General features: G+C 44.5%; 1 protein-coding gene across 1 annotated transcript; it reads right to left on the bottom strand.

The window, feature by feature from the left end:
- Window positions 1–3455: 3455 nt before the first annotated feature.
- LOC307074585 (arrestin domain-containing protein 3-like) lies at window positions 3456–12852 on the bottom strand. Its single transcript, XM_079734796.1, has 8 exons — window positions 12313–12852; window positions 8866–8947; window positions 8235–8382; window positions 7488–7590; window positions 6544–6800; window positions 5945–6095; window positions 5115–5269; window positions 3456–4728 (listed from the first exon to the last, which is right to left on the bottom strand). Exons 1-8 carry the CDS (start codon window positions 12590–12592, stop codon window positions 4648–4650), a joined length of 1257 nt encoding a protein of 418 aa, XP_079590922.1. The 5' UTR covers window positions 12593–12852; the 3' UTR covers window positions 3456–4647.
- Between the last annotated feature and the right edge of the window lie 356 nt (window positions 12853–13208).

The raw sequence follows: 13208 nt of genomic DNA, 5'->3' as shown, positions 1-13208 counted from the left end.
AGTATTATCTTTATACAAGCTGGCATGGCCAGATTGTATTTTCGCCCTTACTCCTGAGCACTACATTGTAAAAAAAAAAATCACCTCATCTCATGGTTCAATTCAATTCATTACATTATAACAAGTAAATAAATATTTTTAATTATTGAGAGGTTTTAAGCGGCAAAAGCTGGCCTTTGTCGGCAGTAAAATACACTGTTTTTCATAGGAAAGGTATCGTAAAAATATTGTACAGCAAATCTGCTTATTGGGAAATATGATTACTGTATTTAGCAGAATAATTAAATATACAGACTTACATGTAACATATGCGGCTTGTGATTGCTTCCTGGTTACTTGGTCTGTTTATCAGTTTGGCAATTGACTCAAATACCATTTAGTCAATTGTTCTCAATGTATTTAGTGTTAAATATAGCGAAAAACAACCTGTGTTATGTAAAAGCTATGTATAACTAACCTGTCTTATTGTAGGTTAGGTGAGTGAGTGAGTGATGTTATGTCAGGGGGCCCAAGAGGCCCCAAGTTTTCTAGTTACACCCCTGCTTCCATTTATGCAGCATTATGTAGAAGAATAGACATGAGAGCGCATGGCACCAGTTACCGGCTAGTAACTTTGTCATTTATGAACCATTATGGCTCAATAAGTAACACCTACATGTAAAATACAAAAAAATAACAGTATGCCTACATTAAAAGAGTATACAAGAATAGTTACATTTATTTAAATAATCCCATTGTTTTTTTTCAGTTGAGTATGCTAGCAAAAATTGCCTTTATATTTTGGTCCTTCTCTGAAAGAAACACACAACAAACAACCAAGTAAATCTCAGTTTCTAAACTTGTTGAAGAGCAAGATGGGACCACGAGGCAACCTTGGATATCAGGGCTAAAATAGACACAGTCCTAGACTAAAGTTAGCTGCTAACAGCTTTGATGCAAAGACCCTGGAGAAATCTTGATTCAACACCCTAAAGCGATGCTCTGCACACAGGAAATATACGGCTATGGTTGTGAAGTCAAGTGTCATTGGGTTCACAAGAACACACTCACTTCCAAGCATAAAACATCTTCCTGTACCAAGAACAGCTGTGGTGGAAAACAGCTCATGTCCTTGACATCTGAAGGAATATCCTCCCAGAGAAAGAAGGAATCCTGCTGTTACGCCTCTTATACTCTTTCCTCTATACTCATGCTTGTTAAAGTAGTTGAGCGCTTTGAAAATACACACAATCAGGTATTCATGTTTGAGACCTCATATTTGGCTATTGATGACACATTTCTCATAAACATGTGGAAGATATACAGTTTTGGTGGTCCACGTGGTAACCCTCTTGTTGACAGCAGTACGGAGCTGAAAAATGTGTTTATATTGGAAAAGCCTTTGCAACGGGGTAATAGTGCTTGGCACTGTAAGATAAATACAATGAAGTAGGCAACAAAGTACACACTTTCCCTTGGAATGTAGTTTAGAGAAATTATAAAGTAAAAGTACCCTAAAATGATGATAAGGAGTTATGAAAGAGCTATAGTGTAAAATAAATAAATAAAAATAAGTAAAACATTTTCCTAGAAATGTTGTGGAACTAATGCAATACTTTGAAATAAAACCATAGCACAATAATTATCTGACCGAGCTTTTCAAAATAAGTTGTATCCTAATGAAGTAGAAAGATAAACATTTGCCTCGGAGGGTAGCGGAGTGCAAAAGCATTCCGTCGCCTGCGAAATATAAGTTGACTCGGGTTCAGACCCGGGTTCAGACTCGGGTTCTGCTGCTCCACAAGTCTCCTTCAAAGTACCGAGTTCTAAAAGTACTCAAGCTCTTCCCACCCCGCTTGACAAACAACTTCCATGTGCAGAAAGGGGAGGTACTGGCCAGTCAAGGACATGATGTTTTGGTACACACACCACGTGGTGGAGCGTCTGGTATCAGCCACAACACGCTGAACCAGAGACCGCCAACGTCTCTCTCTCTCTCTCTCTCTCTCTCTCTCTCTCTCTCTCTCTCTCTCTCTCTCTCTCTCTCTCTCTGCTTTATGTTTTTGACTGACAGGAGAGAGAGAGGGAGAGAGAGTGCAAGGGAGTGAGAGGGAGGGAAGGATTGAATTGGTGCCAAATATTTGTCCTTTTTAGCATAGTAGTTTAACCTTCTTGGCTTACTGGTTCACTGGTTTGGTTCACACCTCACTCAATTAGATAACTTCAAGGTAAATATTAGGACACATGTTTAAAATGTAAAGATGACTATTTCAAAAGTCTCCAATGCATAACTTCTAGCCGTTGACAGCCTAGGATTGACACGGGGTGGGTGTGTGGGTTAACCACCACACATGAATGTTTGCATGCATGCGTGTGCCTGCGTCTGTGCGTGCGTAAAGCAAGTGTTCCAGTCCAGTTAATATTTGGGTTCAAGTCTTTTGAGATGAAATCTAACTGGGCCGGTCAGGGCTCATCCGAGCTATCATGCTCTGCGGCTATAAATTGGGTCTGACTTCCAGAGCTCAGTGTGTTAGAACACCTTTGGTTGACTCTTTGCAAAAGCTCTATTTTCAATATTAATGTTATTTTTCGTTTAGAGAATATTTTCAGATTTCAGTCTTTCTGATGTCTTACTTGCTGGGTGGTTTGGTTGTGGCTGTGGTATACATATATACACACCTGTACATACCTTTTAAAACTAGTTTTCCCTATTTGTTTGGATTTGCATGTCATGTTCTGGAACCTGTTAGTAGAACTCCAACTGTTTTATTTAGTATTGGTCAGTTTTGTATGGTCCCAGTGAGAAACACTGTGTGTGTGTGTGTGTGTGTGTGTGTGTGTGTGTGTGTGTGTGTGTGTGTGTGTGTGTGTGTGTGTGTGTGTGTGTGTGTGTGTGTGTGTGTGTGTGTGTGTGTGTGTGGTTTGAATTACAGTACAGTAATATTATTTCTCACCTTCAACCTTAAGACCACACAGGCCCTTCTGGAAGAGACACCCAGATCACATGATACAGGGAAAAATAAAACACGACTACAGTCAACAATGTTTCCCCCCCTCCATTTTGAATGGGCACCCTACACAGCTTTTCCCCAACTTCAACTGAATAAAAAAAAACATTTTCTTGTTATTCAGTAAGATGAGGATATAATGTTTGTGAAACTTAATATTGTGTGTGTGTGTGTGTGTGTGTGTGTGTGTGTGTGTGTGTGTGTGTTTGTATGTGTGTGAAAGAAGAAAGTTATGACTACTGTAAACACAACATTGCTTTTCGTACTTCTTGTTGACGATCTTTATCCGTAAAACGTATTGTTTTCAGGTCAGTAAGATGCAACCATAAATAATATGAGCGCACAAGGAAGAAGGCGTTTGAAAAAACTTGCACTGAATTCCTACAAGAGCCACCAAAGGGTCAACTATTAGAACAAACAAGTAGCTATTTGTTGGATACACAACAGCCAAAGTAGGTAGAATGTTTCATAAAATAAACAATTTATTTTGTTAAAAAGTAGATCATGACAATATTCGGATAATAGCAACAATGTGTAATGCAAAAACAAAAAAATAAAATAAAAACATCAAATAAAATTGTATGAAAACTAGTGCAAAACCGTACAAATAAAAAAATATATTGCACTTTTTATATGTTTAAGTTAGGAGGAAGGAGTAAGGAAGTACTTTTTGAAAAACATTCCCCATAAAGGTTTCTCTGTAAACATGAAATCTCAACTTTATGCTTTCTTTTTTGGGCAGGTAGCTTCATAAGTTGGTTTACGTTTTGTCATGCCAGTGGCTGTCGTAGCAATGAACACATACCAAAACTTCTCTGAGAAAAATATGATGAGTTGGTCATAGATGTACTTTCGGATATAAAACATGGGTCCGCATTTATGTCTACACACCTCTTAAACTGCTACAAACATACATTCATCACGGACACCCTCATACACGCATACAGACACACACACACAGACACGCACACATTCTCACAATACACTCATGCCCTGGAAGTGTGTGTGTGGAGTTTGAGTTGAACGTAAGCACTTAAGGAACCGACATTGAGGAACATCTTCCATCGAAGTGAAGATATTCCTTCTTCCTTCTCTCCCCCTCCCTTCACAGGAAGACCAATTGGACGTTAACAGTTGTGACAGATGGCCATCGTGGAAAATTTTGAGCTTGAGCTAGTAGCTCGAACCACAACAACACTTATGAACGCTGCAGTGGACAGAATGTAGCGTAAAGGCCTGTGGTAACCCTGCGCTATACAAAAAACACCCAATAGAAAAACGGTAAGAAAAGCGTGTGCAAAAACTCATTTTGAGGCTAGAAAAAACATTGGATCCTGTCCACTGTCACGCCTGCTTCTTTGTTCATCCATTAGAGGCGTTCGCTTTTTAAAGATAGTCAAAAAAGACGACGGAGGAGAATAATTAGTTAGCCCCTTACAAAGCGGAGACTTTGCCAAGTCAAGCTTGGAGCAGCAATCCCTAGGCCCCCGGACATACACAGATGGAACCATGGCCGCCGGTTTCACACTCTCTCTTGCTGCCGTTTCTTGCGGTAGCTAAGCGTTAATGCTGCGACTGCGTGTGGACGGAGATGCTGGACAGGAGAGGTCCCGGTTGATGCCAGCCGTCGATAAGACAGCAGGGTCTGGGTTCGTCGTCCTCAGCGAGATGGGCAGCTGTCCCAGCGGCCTGCATCTTCAGCTCCTCTGGAACCCTCCACGGGGTCTGGGTAAGGGTCCACCTATCAGAGAGAAGCACACACACACACACACACACACACACACACACACACACACACACACACACACACACACAGCAGTTAGAACGTTTGTCTTCTGTGCCCCCCCACAGCCCTTTGAGTATGGCTCAATAACCCCTTCATGCACACCAAACCAGAGGCATTCCCTACATATGCTTCCCGTGGCGATAGCAGCCATTCACTCTTCTTATAGCACATACAGTACATGGGCCTTGGCTGTACCCCCCCCCCCCCCCCACCTCCAGTCCCCACCCCTGTGAGTCCCCCCCTGGTTATCATATTTTTAGGTTAGCTGACACAACCACGTGGGGCATTACGCAAACACAACCCAACCCCGTCAGACAGACAGACATACAGCCATGCGTTACCTCTGAGTAGAGTGGGGGGGGTAGGTATCTGAACTCAGTGATATACGCCTGCAGGGACCCCTCCGCCTCCTCTGGGGTTGGGGACCAATCAGAGCCCTGCAGGCAGTCCCGCCTGTGCTCCTCTGACACGGCCAGATCGCTGTAGTCTGGAGGGGCTGACACACACACACACACACACACACACACACACAGACAAACACACACACACACACACACACAGACAAACACACACACACAAACACGCACACAGACAAACACACACACACACACACAGACACACACGCACACACACAGAGACACACACGCATACAATGTTCCATCAAATAAAGGGTCTCATTCAATGTAAATAAGGTGTGTGGTGTGTGTGTGTGTACTATGTACGTATGCATATACGTGTCTGTGTATGTGTGTGTGTGTGTATGTGCATACAGTATGTATCTATCTATGTGTATGTATCTATGTAAATATGTATACATGTATATGTATCTATGCATGTATGTGTAAATGTGTGTATGTATCTATGTATACATGTGTGTATGTATCTATGTATCTATGCGTATATATCTATGTATCTTTGTATCTATGTATCTATGTATCTTTGTATCTATGTATCTATGTGTCTTTGAGTCTTTGTATCTATGTGTCTATGTATCTATGTGTCGATGTGTCTATGAGTCGATGTGTCTATGTATCTATGTATCTATGTATACATTTTTTAATGTATCTATATGTCTATGTATCCATGTATCTATATATAAATGTTTTTATGTATCTATATGTCTATGTATTCATGCATCTATGTGTGAATGTGTGTCCGGCCCAGTCCTTACCTTCAGGTCTCTCCTGGAGACTCCACCTCAGGTTACTGGTCTGGCTGCTGATGCTCGAGGTTCTGCTGGAGCAGGCGTGGAGCGGGATCGTCCCGATCACCAACGGCAACGACAGGTTCAGGTTCAACCCCCCCGGGACATCCACATAGACCTACAGGCAGCAGGAAACAAAAACAACATGTTAATCAAATCAGGCATATTTGATGGCAGGGAATATATGGTTACTCATTTAGCACACACTGACATACAAAGTGTCTTGCAGCTATTTTCTTTAGATGCACTAATGAGCAAGTCAAATGTGTCAAAAAGACCTATGCCTCAACTCGATAATAAGGAATGCATTTATGACTGCATGATGTTTATTACTTCAGGGTGACTGCATTTCTTCCTGGGACCACACAAATATAGATATCTTACTTTGGGGCGTGACTTTTTCAAAGGTTGAAACCAGTTCAACAACTATTCAAGCAAGCACGACATTTCATAATGCCACCCATAATTACCCAATTACATGCACACATATAGAGAAAGCCTCTCCTGCTGGGCATGACCCCAGATTACCCGTTTGGTAAACCTTTCCAACTGTGACTGTGACTTACCACCAGCGCGTACTCCACCCTGATGATGGGACAGTCGATGATGGAGGGAGATACGGGCGGGATCTTCAGTGACTTGCCCTCCCAGCTCTGGCTCTTGCCCTGGGGCAGGGGGTCTCCGCGGAGGTTAGACACCAGCTGCTGGATCTGCTTGCCCTTCCCCTTGGCGTAGAAGGTCTGGGTCTGGTAGAGGGCCGCCTTGGGCACGACCACGCGCGACGAGCAGTTCTCCACCTCGGCGAAGATCTGAATGGACTCTCCTTCGGGGCGGGGAGAGAAAATAGATCAGGGAGAGAGAGAGAGAGAGGGAGAGAGGGAGAGAGACAGAGGGCAAGAGGGAGAGAGAGAGAGAGAGAGAGAGAGAGAGAGAGAGGGCGAGAGGGAGAGAGAGAGAGAAAGAGAGAGAGAGCAAGAGAGAGAGAAAGAGAGAGAGAGAGAGAGAGAGAGGGAGGGAGAGAGGGCGAGAGGGAGAGGGAGAGAGAGAGAAAGAGAGAGAGAGAGAGAGGGCGAGAGGGACAGTGAGAGAGAGAGAAAGAGAGAGAGAGAGAGAGAGAGAGAGAGAGAGAGAGAGAGTGTTACACTTCTGTGTGGGATTGGGAGTGTTTTTGGCCAGGTCTTCTCAGATCTGAACTCTGATAGCCGGTTGGTGGAGGGATCGGCGGGTGTGACCTGTGCTTGATGTGTGAACCGGGAGAGTGTTTCCACAGTGTCTCCCCCGTTCCAGACATTTGACGGTGGTTTAGTCTTCTGAAAGATTTATTTTCGAAGGTTTTATCCTTTTATTGTAGAGTAGGCAGGAAGGTATGGGAGAGAGAGGGGCAGAACTTGCAGCAAAGGAAAGGAAGGAATCAAACCCCCGTCACTGCGGCCAGGACTAGGCCTTTATGCGCAGTGGTTTAGTTTTAGGTGGGTGCGAGGGTGGATGTTGATGCGTGTTCGGTGGGTACCTGGTGTGTAGCCCTTCCGCTCTATCTTGGCACTGATGGAGATCGGGCCGGAGGCACAGAACCAGCAGCACAGGGTCTTCTCCTTGGTCCCGGCTTGAGGGGCCTGGTGAGGCGACAGAGCTGGTATTCACTCAACCTGTTCACAACTACTATTAACGTTAACACTTAGGGCACTTGGCAGACACTTTTTCTCAAAGCAACTTATAATAGGTACATTTTTTCAGAAGAAGCTATACATGACACAATATATCGCTGTCGGTTCAGTAAGGATGTTCATAGAACCAAGTGAAAAGCACTAACCAGTGCTAGGTTAATCCATTCCCTGTATACAACAAAGACAGCTAGGGTAAGGTGCTACACTACAACTAAGTACGACACACAATAAGTGCGTACATTAAGTGCCAGGACGTACAACATACAATAAGTAGGAGGGCTGGGACGGGGGGCTATGCAGAGTCTAGGTTAACTCTGAACAGGTGAGTCTTTACATTTATTCATCACAGAGCGACTTACCGGGAGAACATGTTGACGTACATGTCACTAAAGAGCTGGTAAGGGCCACAAGCTTAAGAACCTGGCTGAGACGCCAGCCCAAAGGATACCATATCCTTTGTAGTGCTTTATCTCTACAGGACCAACAGGTCACACCACAATCTTACCGACGGCCTTGTGAGGTGTGGATATGTGTGTCTGTTTGTGTGCGCGCGTGTGTGTGTGCGCGTGTGGGTGTCGGTGTGTCCCGCTCACCAGCAGCAGTGGCGTGTTGATGTCGATGTGCTCGAAGACGATGAACTCCTTCTTCACCTTTACGGGAAGCAGCCAGGGGCGCTGGAGCTCGGCCTTAACCCAGTACCTCACACTGCCGTGCTTCCCCTCAAAGGAGGTGGCCAGGGGCCTGTCGGGGCAGGAGGTGGACCCCAGGGTGGAGGCGGAGGTGGAGGTGGCGAAGGCGGAGGAGGAGGTACAGGATATAAATATCCACATCGTAATAATCTGTCACTTTATTGTACAGTTTGTTATTTTTTTCCCCAACTGTCATTTCGCTGACCATTTAGTAACTTACAGTGAGCAGCAAGTTATTAATTAGGAGAGAATATCCTATTGGACCAACCCTTTTTATACCTTTACTTATTTCGCAACTTTTGCCTTCTTTTTTGTGATTATGTGGGAGTATTTGTATGTTGACAACCAAGACTTGCGCTCGCTGTGACCTAGTTTTACTGCACATCTGATGATGATAAAGTTGTGACTCTCTGACTCTCTCTCTCTCTCTCCCTCTCTCTCCCTCTCTCTTTCTGAGTGTGTGTGGGCTTGTTTGCGGGTGGAAGTTTAATCTTTTGTATTTTGTCTTGTCTTGTGTACGCCAACCTTTACTTACATCTGAGGCAGGTTCAAGCTGAAGGCAAATTCGTGCACGCCCGTGCAGAGAACGGTGAATCCCTCATCCGGGCTCTCGTCATCTGAAAGACACGAGAAACAAGATTCCATATGCACCGTACCAGACAGTTGGTGCCAACCCACTCCAGTCTAGACGAGAATCTGAGCTGGGGGGGTTGGACTCTGGGATCTGAAGGACTGGCTCTGGTTATCTGCCTCGGCCTATTTTATCACGTGTTGCAGATTCAAAAGAGGAATTCGGTTGGTTTGTTGGGATAGGGGAGAACGTGCAAATACAGCCGTTTCTGAACGTATTTACATAATGGATGTGATTGTGGGAGTCATCTGGTTGAAGTACATGGTTTGGCTATGAACCAAAGCCAAATTGTTTATAGTTTGCTGAATAGTTTATGCAAGCCAGGGTTTATGCCTTGGTGTTTAACCAGTTTTTTTTTTGCCACTTTGTTCAATAGATGCTACATTAAAATATTCATAAAACTGGAAAAAGTTTCCTTTTATAAGTACAGTAAAGAAAATGAAGTTACAAATGTCTATGTAATATCCAGATGAATGGAAGCATAACTTATCTAAGTCATCCACAGCCTGATTAGTATCTTAATGTCTCACGTAATTGTATCATCTGAATTTTATGATGATCTCAAAATCTAACCAACCCCGTACTTCAAGATTATTTGGACCGTTGATGTTACTGATTATCACGAGCGGGATCGGTCAACGTTGCCTTCTGTGACAATCAACTGGCACATTGTGTTGCCAGGTTACCGACATTTTACTAACTGATAAGAGAGAGGAACAAGGGGACTATTTCAGTGACTTGTAACCAGTTGTTGCTAGTGGCTTGAAGCTATTCAATTTTTCTGTTTGCCAAAGGGAGAATAGTTATTTTCAAGGAATGATTACAATTTCACTTTTATTTTACCCATGAGATTTCTGTCGCCCATAAAAATATCCTTAATAAGCCAAAGCTACTGAGGTCAAGATTGCTGGATTAAATTCAACCAACCCTCCATAGAAAACGCATTTGGAATTCCAAGTGACACATTCTCTCTTCTTCTTTTTTTTTTGCATTATAAAAGTCCCTTGTGGTTTAAAAGTGGGGCTATGACCTAAGCGCCTATGAGTTAAAACAACATTGCGTACATCTCTGAGTCATGAAAAACCCACTCAGTGTGAGTAAGTTCAACAGTGTGGAACTGTGGAATACGACCCAGCCCTGCGATAGAGAAAGAACGTGGTGTTTCTTCACCGCATGCCAGACCGTGTCAAGCCCCGCCAGCAGATTTTCTATCTGTATTATTTATTGTGTGTCGATGGCATGTTGCTTCTCTTCCTTCTTTGGTTCTACATAGCTGTCATAAAGTGGCTGTAAGAGTAGCGCCTGTGTGTGTGTGTGTGTGTGTGTGTGTGTGCGAGAGAATGTGTGTGTGTGTGTGTGTGTGTGTGTGTGTGTGTGTGTGTGTGTGTGTGTGTGTGTGTGTGTGTGTGTGTGTGTGTGTGTGTGCGAGAGAGTGTGTGTGTGTGTCATTGACAACAGTAGAGAGAGAGAGAAGCAGGAGCAGACCGGTATGAACCAGACTAAGCAGCTTCCTTCAGCCGGATACTCAAACGCATGCATTACTACTTAGCCACCTATTGGAGGAAATGTGAAATAAATTACTGCCAGGGCTGCCATTGGTCGAACCCATGCCTTCGGTCCGCCCCCTCATTTCTCTGAGCATGTGGACTATTGCATGGAAGGATGTCAAGAGAACATATATGTTTCACAGCAAACCACAGGTAGAGAAAAAGAAAGCAACAGACCAGGAAGTAAAGAATAAAAACAAAACAAAAGATATGGTACATCCAGGTTGGTTTTATTAAGGACTTTCAACAGGTTACATGTTATTTCATACAGTGCAACGATTGAAATAAACAGACAAATATAAACCAGGAGTGTTGAGTCTTGGATCCGGCGACTGGTATTCGATGATATAAACATGATTCAACTTCCACCCCCCCCCCCCCCCCCCCCCCCCCCATGTCTTATAAAAAAAATCCCTATCCTTTAAAAGCATTTCTCATGTACTCCACCAAGTCAGTGAAAAACACTTTTCGAGGGAGACGATCTTTACGTAAAGGACCGTTGATGGTACCATCAACGGTAAATAATTAAATAAAGAGCAACGCGATAGTCAGCTGCTTACAGTAGACAATCATGACTTGTATTCTTCTTTGTTTGGTCTTGCCGGTTTGGGCAATTCACCGCGTGGAGCAATTATGAATAGCCTAAGTCTATTCATATATTTATATTATTATGGTAATGCGCAAGGGCAACCATTTATTAAGTACAAAGTAATTCCCCTGTATGTTAGATGTATACAGCGGGTTGGAAAGCCCTCGTCCAAATCATACTGCAATAGGATGCGAGTAAATGCAAATCCAGCGTAGCAGAATCAATGAATAATTGACAAACAACCCTTTTTTGTTCGCTTAGGGATAGGCTGATGTCATTGCCCGGCAGCCTTCAGAGTATATATGGCCTTATCTGAGAACCGCTGGTGTCCCTGCCGTGCCCCCTCCACCCATACACACACACGCACACGCACGTCCACAGACTGCCGGTTTGCGAACAGGTTTGAACCGCTTCTAACAAAGGGAGTTGCCTGAGTAGCCTACATGTTCGTTTCCTCGGAGGGCGAGTGAGAAAAGATCCAATGTGCAAATATGATCGCCTGTCGTGTTCTGGGAGTGTTAAGACTAGTGATCGGTGTCTTGACTAAAGCAGTCAGATCGGTTGGGTTTGTTCACCGTTTTGGAGCGAGTCAATGTCATGGTTTTCCCATCGCGGTTTGCGATACTTTTCTGGGTCGGCATTGATATCCATGCACATACTTATTTAAACTCGTGAACCAAATCTATTTCCCTGACGACAGGCTATGCTTTTAGGACTAGGCTGTAAGGTCTTGTTTGTCATAAACTATGGGGGTTATAAGATGTTCTGGGAGGCATATCGTGTGAACACCTCTTCGACTTGCTCGAGTCGGTCCTGTTCCTATCAGCTGTCGCATCAGCACCACAGCCAGGGACACGATCACGCACACACACTGCTGTGCGTAAACGGAGCTAATGATTAAACGCTTGATTCACAAGATGCTGAAATGCCCAACACAGTAAACACATGATAACCACACAGCACACTGTGGACGTGTCAGCTTCCACCATGGACTATATGTCACGTTAATAGAAGTCTGAAACACACACACACACACACACACACACACACACACACACACACACACACACACACACACACACGCACAGACACACACACACACACACGCACACACACACAGGGACTCACACTGCGACAGCTACAACTTGGGTCACTGGTCATTTTTTTGGTTGGTGGGAAGAATGAAAGGTGCATGGTTTGGTAAATGCCCCTTACCTCTCTCCTCGCCTATCAAGTTGTCGCAATGGTTTAAGTACTCCACTTCCTCAGTGTAATTTTGAGTGTAGGCCGTGTTGGCCCCAGTGTTCCGCGACTCTGTCCATCGCACCTTGGCTACTCCCCTGGCGTGGACGTTGAGGCTCCTGACGCGCACCTCCTCGGTGACCTCCACCACTACCCTCCCTGAGATCTGGTCTCCGCCAGAGAACACGGGCAGATTGTGCTCGTTCAGATTGTCAAAGTAAATCGCAAAGGCCTTCACCTTGCTCAGTACCATCGTGGCAAAAAAAAGAGTGGTACAAGTATGGCCACACGACAACGACTCGAACGGCCGAGGCAGGAGACCGCTGGATGTTCTTCACGGCCGGGCGCCAGACGCATGCACTTGCTTCCTTTTGACCAGCAAAAGGCTGGGTCAGAAGCCCAACGGCGGACGTCTCATCTAGGCTGGGCAGTGTCGCTCATGGTGTGTGTGTGAGAGAGAGATCTCTTCGGCTGCTTCTCACTGCTTGTGTGTTGGAGCGGTGCGGTGGAGGACGCTCTTCAGTCAGTCCGGGTGCGCACTGAGCATGTGCGCGCAGGCGGCGCTGCCGGCGCAAAGAAGCACGCAGTCCTGCTGCATGTGTGTGTGTGCGTGTTAACCGTCGCCGGCGGATTTATTTCACTATTTTCCAACCGTTCAAATAACAGCTTTTCTCGCCCTGTAACATGAACGTGTGCCCCTAAGCAGTGTAAACGACTTGGATGTTCTCTCTCTGTGCTTGGAATTCTGTTTGATTTATCCTGTTCACACTTGAACAAATAGTGCCAGTTATTTTAGTTCTGACCTGCTTTTTTAAACCTTTTGCTTGTGGTTCTGAATGACTAGTATTATCATAATTGGTAGGTAATAT

This window comes from Pollachius pollachius, assembly GCF_949987615.1.
Source record: "Pollachius pollachius genome assembly, chromosome: 4".
Lineage (NCBI taxonomy): Eukaryota > Metazoa > Chordata > Actinopteri > Gadiformes > Gadidae > Pollachius > Pollachius pollachius.
The sequence above is the reverse complement of the archived record's forward strand: the minus strand, read 5'-3'. Positions and strand labels throughout refer to the sequence as shown.